At 35.5% G+C, this 8,303-nt stretch overlaps 1 protein-coding gene across 4 annotated transcripts in view; it reads left to right on the forward strand.

Annotated features, from left to right (window-relative positions):
* The window catches only part of Rnls (renalase, FAD-dependent amine oxidase), a 245,973-nt gene that overhangs the window by 222,322 nt on the left and 15,348 nt on the right, over positions 1 to 8,303 (forward strand). For all 4 annotated transcript variants that reach the window (XM_013017111.1, XM_013017110.1, XM_013017113.1 and 1 more), the window contains exon 6: positions 4,512 to 4,687. In XM_013017111.1, coding sequence (XP_012872565.1) covers positions 4,512 to 4,687 — 176 coding nt within the window. The remainder of the gene's footprint in view (positions 1 to 4,511; positions 4,688 to 8,303) is intronic.

The following is an 8,303-nucleotide window of genomic DNA, read 5'->3' on the forward strand; positions in this document are numbered from 1 at the left end:
TGTGTGTGTGTGTGTGTGTGTGTGTTTGAATAAACCAGGCACCAGTGGTTCATGCCTGTAATCCTAGCTACTTAGGAGCCTTAGATCTGAGGATCATGCTTCAAAGCCAGCCCAGGCAAGAAAGTCCGTGAGACTCTTATCTCCAATAAACCACCAGAAAACCAGAAGTGGTGCTGTGGCTCAAGTGGTAGAGTGCTAGCCTGAGATGAAGAGCTGAGGGACAGTGCCCAGGCCCAGAGTTCAAGCCCCACGACCAACAAAAATAAATAAATAAATAAAGTTTATGTAATATACAAAAACTCAACTGATACATATACATGTGTGTATGTATCTCAATCGTTATCCTAAGCTAAGTGGAAAGCTCAGTAGGGAGATTATAGTTCCAAATCAGTCTAGGAAGAAAAGTCTATAAGACTCCAACTCAATGAAGGGAAACTGGTGGTTCATGCCTGTCATGAAACTATGGGAAGCTAAAAATAGGTAGATCATAGTCCAGGAGCACACCCAGCAAAGGAAGGAAGACCCTATCTTTAACCAGAAAAAGCAGCTTTTAGAGGCATGACTCAGCAATAGGGTGCCTAACTAACAAGAATGAAACCCTGAGTTCAAACTCGAGTACTACCCGAAAACAGTTTTAATTTGATCAACTCTTATGGAATTCATTATTGCTTTCAATACAATAACTTTTCCTTCTGCTTTAAAATTATAGTAATTTTTCTGTTTTCAGCTTAAGAACTTGCCTGAGCAATGCTAAATACTGTTGCTGCCACTAAGATTTCTCACCGTTTTTCTCATGAAGAATAATAGAAGTCATCAGTGTAAGAAAGGTTTCCCATCTCATTTTGAGAAAGTCACTTTTTTCTCCTGTCTTTTTTTCTTTTGTGCTGATATTAAGTGGTAATGCCTGACTTTTAAATATTTTAAATTGCCATCAATTCATTTTATTTAATCAAATCTCCTAGCAAAATAGATAAATTGTTGGAAAATCTGATGATTATTGATGAATTTTAAAAACAAATATGGTTTGTGAACATTATGACTTTTCTCTATAATCATATGGATGGGTGGTCTATTTTTTGGCACATGTATTTATTTCTATAAATGTGATGTGTGTGTCTGCAGTCAGAATTATAGCAATATGAAAGAAATCATGACAAAAATAACCAGGCCCTGAAGGTTTTGTTTTCATTTTTCTCTTTAATTAAAGTATTGACTATGTTTTTAATTTACTGGATGTCATTGGGTTTATATGAATTTTGGTTAATTCAGTTTTGATGAATTTGATTTTGTAGAAAACGTATTTTCGTTCTTTTACGATTGTCAAGCTTGTAACATGGTTTGTGCACTTTCATAGCTTTTAGGAGCTTCTCTGTATCTTGACATATACTCTGTGCCAGAGAAGACAATGGGGCTGCTCACTTGTCTTTCAGTGGAATAGAAAGAAACAAGTGTTTTAAAAAGAAAGAAAATGTTTTCTCTGAGATGCCAAACCACAAATCTACCCCTAAGCAGATTTGGTGCCAGAATTCATTCTGACATCAGACTGTATAAATCTAGCTAATGTGGTCATGGGTAATACTGCCCAAAGGTATCTAGAAGAGGCAAAAGCAAATCTCTAAAGGGGCATTGTAAACTCGGGCCCCAAAGAATTTCTCAGATAAAATTTGTAGATAACAAAGCTCACCCCACCATAGGGAAAATATGTATCTTTGTATATATAGATATTGATAGAATACGCACACATATATAGTTCATATTTGTATGTATAAATATACATATATATGTACATATGTCTGGAATACGTAAACATATAGGAGCATATTACCAAATCCACTAGGATAATCCACATCATGAGCAATAGTTATCTACAGAATAACAACAATAAAAACCACAAGCAACCTTCTAAAGCCTTCAGTTTTTAGAATTATCCAGCACAATATAAAATAACCGTATTTAATGCATCTAAAGAAGTATTACTAAGGACAAAGACCATCAAAATTTATTGTGCAGATTTTTAAAAAATAAATTGAAGTTGTACAGATGAAAAATAAAATTATTTCAAAGCTCAAAAAGCAAATGAACAGATAAGCACAGATGTAAAGAGCATGGTAAGCTGCAAGATAAATCAGAAACTATTTAGAATTTAGCAGAGAGATAGTGATGGAAAATATGAAAAGGAAATAAAGCATATGCTGACAGGACAAGGATAACTAACATATTTTGGGGAATTTCTGTGATAAGAAAATAGAATGATAGAAGGATATGTGGACAGATTTAAGAAGTGACCAATTTTTAGGTTAAATGACAAAGTTGAGACTTTGGATTCCAAAAACTCAATAAAGCCAAAGAAGGATAAACCTAAGAAAAAGTACAAAAACCACAGGCAAAAAGAAAATCATAAAATCAACTCTATATAAAATAAAAATTACCAGCAAACAAGCATGCATTCAAGTTGAGTTGACTTCTCAGCTGCCTCAGTAGAAGCTAAGTTACATCAGAAAAAAAAAAATCACAGGTTTTAAATCCAGAGAAAACAATTTCAATCTAACATTTCATACTAAGAATATCTATTACTTCTCAGAGGATGATAAGTGAACACATTTTTACAAAAACAAAAACTGACAGATAACCTTCAATCTGACCTCATTTATAGAACTTAAAAAAAAGATACTTTAAGAAGAGAAAAATTACCCAAGGAGGATCTGAGATACAAGAAGGAAGCTGTTCATAAAGATAAACAATGGGACTGCATAAGATAAAACCAAGAAGTGAAATGATTAAAATCAATGAAAGCTTATAAAGTCACACCTAGAGTCATCTAAGGCTCTAAATTTTTTGAGAAAAGGATAAAGATGATGATTTACTTTGGAGTTTAAATTTAACATGGTTGCTTAAATGTATAAGCAGTCTGAAATGCCAAAAGCAAAATACTATACTGGTTAAAATAAAGCAAAGAAGAGAGGGGGAGAGGGAAGAAGGGGAGGAAAAGGGAGAAGGACAGAATTATTACCTTCTCAGTGACTAAGTAATAATGGTTCTACTGTTTGTTCTGTCTGTCCTATTGATATATTTGTGAGCTTTGTACTTCTCCATTCCCAAATCCTGGTCATGTTAAACTTTGGATGACTTTGTAATTTTGGATTTGAGCACTAAAAATACCCTTTAATTTGGGGGTTGTGAGCACTTTCCCTTAAAGTGATTGTTTTAGGTTGTAACTATTCAAATTGTAATTTAAATTCTCAAAAAAAAATGTTGTCTAGTTCCAAGAACAAGTAACCTGGTTGTTCTCTGATTGTTATATAAGAGCCGTTTCACTTTAGTTCTTAAATTTCAGTCTTTACTGCTCTTCTAGGAGTATGTGGCTAATAATGTATATGGGAGGAACTTGGCATTTCGCCATCTTTGGTCTTAGTGACTTTATGAGTTCTCCCTAGAACAAATGGCAGGCCAGTGCAACCTCTTGATTCTCAGTGCACAACTATCATTCTTGTCCCTAGGAAGTCTGTGTAGATATTTTTGAGAACAGCTCTGGGATTCAGAATGATGACCAACTTCTCTGTCTCTGAGAATAGTTGGTACTATACAAGAAAGGGTTATCATTGATATTCCCTCCCTGAGTTTATTAACTGATGCCATAAATAATATCCATGGAGGCAATATGCAGTGAGTTTCTCACCATGATAGAATTATCTAAAAGAACTTGATATTTCAGACTAAAGCTGCATCCTGCTAGGACTAGTAACTAGTAAAGTCCTGACTGCCTGGTTAACATTCAGCATGATGGCTCCTCCATTTCTTCCTGAAGTTGCTCCAGCTATAGTGAGGTGAACAGACCAGCTGGACACACCAGCTGAGTCACAAAGTATTTACTGCACGTATCTGGATTCATATTTCTGACTTCACGCATGTAAAATTATTTGGAAATACTCTGTTCCCTTGTATTATAATGTAAAATGGATAAGTCCAGGTTCTCTGAGTTCAAACCCTAGTATCACCATTAAAAAAGGAAAAAAAAATATGGGAACAATTCTATTTTTAAAAAAAGAGTTTGGAGTTGGACTTGAAGATGCTAAAAATATTTGGCCTTGAAGAACTTGCACTCTAGTGGATCAGAGAAAATTTAAACACCAATAAATATATCATAATCAGTACCTATTAAGTGTTCTTGTTACCCTTCCTTCCAGTCCTTTGGCAACACCTGACCATTGTTCTCTAAAACATCTTTTTTTCAAGTTATGATTAGTTTATTATTAGTTTCCATTACTATTAGTCATAATTGTACTTTTGTAGTTATAAGTTTTACCGATGTATAATAACTCCATGATATATACAAGATCAGCTAAAGCTGATTTTGAATTTCTGAAATAACCTCATTTATGTTTCAATATTAGAATCTGATTATTCTCCATTTATTGCCTAATGATTATGATCTACTTCTAACTGTAGGTTGAAGTGTTGGGGATGCTTCCATTGTCCCCCTTTAAGATGGTTATGTTCCTCTTACTCTACAGAGTCATCAGAAATCGGCCCTTCCCTGGTGATTCACACCACTGTCCCATTTGGAATTAAGTACTTGGAGCACAGTGCAGAAAATGTGCAGGAATTAATCTTCCATCATCTGGAAAAAATTCTTCCAGGTCTGCCTCATCCAGTTGCCATCAAATGCCAGAAATGGAGGCATTCACAGGTATGAGAACCCAGTGGTATGAGCACCACAGTTTTCTGAGTGGCCCTACAGAACTGACTTCACTTTTTTTCCCAACCTGCAGTGAAAATAATAGACAATAGGGCCTTTAGAGTAAATAATGTGTTTTGTAATGAATAGGTATACCTTTATTTTTTCTGAACTTCCAAAGTTGTGCATGAGTTGTCCATCTAAGTGTCTAGCAATTCTTGATCATTATTCTCCCTCACCTATTTTCACCTTTCACCATTCTCCCCCATCTTGTCTGTTTTCTCCCCCTACTCCCTAGACTCATTATGGTTTTATTACACTGTTTCTCAACAAGAAGTGCATGTGATTTTTACCAGTGTTATGTATTCAGATTCTGGTATCTGAAGAAATACCCTGGAATTTTGGGTTTCCTATGCAGGCAATGCAGGTTATATATCAAAATGCAGCTGTTTCTCTGGGGATTTTCTAAATCGGTACTGTGGTTAGATAGAAACCACTATAACCTACCAACTTTTTGCAATAGATCAAAATTAACCTTGTAAGTATATTTTGCTACCACAATTTTCATTTTTATTAAATTCCCACTTTGGTTTTGACTGCTGCCAGCAAAACTCTTTAGGGGAAAAGGTGAATACCTGCCTCAAACATCATGTTGAGCTGGTTTTCAGGATTAGATAAACTTGCTGATTGCTCTACTGGGTCAAACATAAAGCTCTTTATACTAAGTAATTGTTTACTTTAAAAAATGAGCATCTTCTAACAGAAACTTGTGTATGCTCATAGGAAAAAAATCTTTAGATCTGTAACCCTGTTACAGATCAGTTGTAATGTTGTTTAGCAGCCAATAGGGCAAAGGGTAGATGGGAAAAAATTCAGTAAGTGGTCCATTTTTTACCCCTGACATTTCTAAGCCCATTGATGAACAGCTATCAGCACTACTGGTTATCCAGTTTTGAAAACTTAAAAAAAGTTTGTGGCCAAGGGCAGCGTATTTTGTGTATTTTAAAAGGTTTTCCAAAATCAGAGGAAACAGTAAATTGCTTCCTACAATACTGCAGCAGACCTGTGTTTACTCATATCTTCTCAAGTGAAATTATACAGTGAATCTTTTGGGAAATAGTTACTTAAACATGTCATGGTCACTTTAGAAAACTTTACTTTTTCATTTTAAAAGCATTGAAAAAGTTCAATAGCTAATGTCATTAAATGATATTTAACTTAATTTTAGGTCGGCTTTAAGAAGAAGCCAAAGAAATAATCTTGTTATAATTTTAAGCTAGTTATGTCATGCACTAAGTTACTTTGCAATTTACAATTCCTTTAAAAGAACAATAGTTCATGAGGTTTCTTTTTGTGCCTTTCTAAAATCATTTATTACTCAACTGAAAGAATGCTCTTGAAATCTACCTATTTCTTAAAATTTCTCCTAGCCACAAAATGGCCTATTAGCAGTTCTATATCACTTTTAATAAAAAATTATTTTGATCACAATGCACATCCAAAGTCTGGTAATGATCTTTATAATTTGGATGTTGAAATTATTCCACTATGCTTATAACTCTGTGGATATTAAATCTACGTTGGCTACAAAGACTAAAAAGAAATACATCGTCATTCAAACTTAAAATTTTGCATTTTCCACTGTGCAAGATACTCTAATATCTTGAACATCATTCTGCAAAACAGGACATTGTCATTTATAGCAAAGACATTACCTACAGACAATTTATATGCATATAACATCTCCTTTGTAGAAGGAATTATCGATGAAAGGTCAACAGATTTAAAGCTACTCTCCTCAAAAGACCATTTCTCTAACTCTTTAAATATTCATCTTAACCTCTGGAATTTAACAGAAATGCATGAGTCCCAACCTTTGCTATTCCAGTACACACAGTACACTTTCAATGAATTCATGTATGTTTGTTTATGCGTATGGCCTTGTGCAGTGCCAAACTGATGGAAGAAATGATGTAGGATCAGGGCAAAAAATGAAAGAGGAGCAACCTGCTCATTTGTAGCTTCCCTTCCTTTCACAGTAGAGGTACACTTCTCTAGTAGGGAAAATCTTCCCCATATTTTCTTCCTGCCTAAGTCCCACCCTGTGTTCATTTTCTTTCCTTTCTCTCCGTTAACCTCTTCCTTCTCTTGCTCTTCACACTCCGCCTCACACTCATAATCCACCTCCTGCTTTTCCTTTTTCCTCTAAAAGTAAATAAATAAACAATAGGGTCCTGCAACTCTTGTGTTATGAAAGTTCCTATAGAACTTAGAGATGGCAACTTTGCCCCAAAGAGCGGTGAGTGGTGTGGATCCCCATTCTAGACACTTCAGACTTGATACATTTTTCTGTGTTAATTTTGTATTTGTTTCCTTGCTCTCTTCTTTCGGAATCCTCATAGTACATCTTAACACCAAGTACTGTGGAGGGAGGGGCTGGCAATGGTGAGTACCTATAGTGTAGCACATGTAGAGCGGAGCAATTCAAAGAAGTGATCTCATCTAATATCCCAAATAGTCTTGTAACTGACAGGGGGATACCACTATACAACTAGAATTCCCCAGACCCAAAATACTAACATCAAATGGCAGTGAATATGTAAAGCAGTAACAAACTCACTCATTGTTAAGAGTCAAAAATAGTACAAGTGTTGGAGGAAAAATTACCAGTTTCAATAGGAAACTAGATCTACACTTAATATATATATATATATATATCCAGCAAAGGATAAATGAAAACATGTCTAATCAAAACCAGCGCATGGGCATTTATTCATAATTGCCCTAACTCAATAGTTACCAAAGTGTCCAGTAAATGAGTGAAAAAATGAACTGTGCTACAATGGAATATTCCTCAGCATTAAAAAGAAGTAAGCTATCAGACCATAAAAAGATAAGAAGAAGACTTTAATACTAAGTGAAAGAAGCCAATCTAAAATGGCTACATGTTGTATGATTCCAACGATATATCACATTCTGGAAAAGACATCACTAACGAGGCAATAAAAAATGACTAAGCAGAGTAAAGAAATTTTTAGAGTAATAACATTACTCATCTGATTCTATAATGATGGATACGTCATTGTGCACTTGGCCCAAGTACAAACACCAAAACCTGAGCCCTGAGGTGAACTGTGAACTTGGTGTGACAATATTGTCTGTATTGTAAGAAGTATAGCCCTCTCACTCCTGGAAGATGAAAATAATGGAAGATACTATCTATATTTAAGGAAGAGGATACATAGGAAATCTCTGTACCTTCTCAAATTTTTGATGGACCTGAAACTGTTTACATTCATCCATTTCCCATTACTATAATGAAACATTTAAAGTTAGGCAACTTGTAAAAAGGAGGAGGAAGAGGAGGAGGAGGGGAAGAAAGAGAGAAGGAGGAATGGGGAAAAGGAGGAGAGGAGGAGGAAGAGGAAGAAGAGGAGGAGGAGTAAGAAGGGGGAGGAGGAGGAGGAGGAGAGGGAGGAAGAGGAGGAAGAAGAAGAAGAAAAAGAAGAGGAGGAGGAGGAGGGAGGAGGGGGAGGAGGAGGAGGGGGAAGAGGATGAGGAGGAGGGAGGGAGGAAGGAGGGAGGAGGAAGAAGAAGAAGAAGAAGAAGAAGAAGAAGAAGAAGAAGA

This window comes from Dipodomys ordii, unplaced genomic scaffold (genome assembly GCF_000151885.1).
Source record: "Dipodomys ordii isolate 6190 unplaced genomic scaffold, Dord_2.0 Scaffold34, whole genome shotgun sequence".
Taxonomy (NCBI): Eukaryota; Metazoa; Chordata; class Mammalia; order Rodentia; family Heteromyidae; genus Dipodomys; species Dipodomys ordii.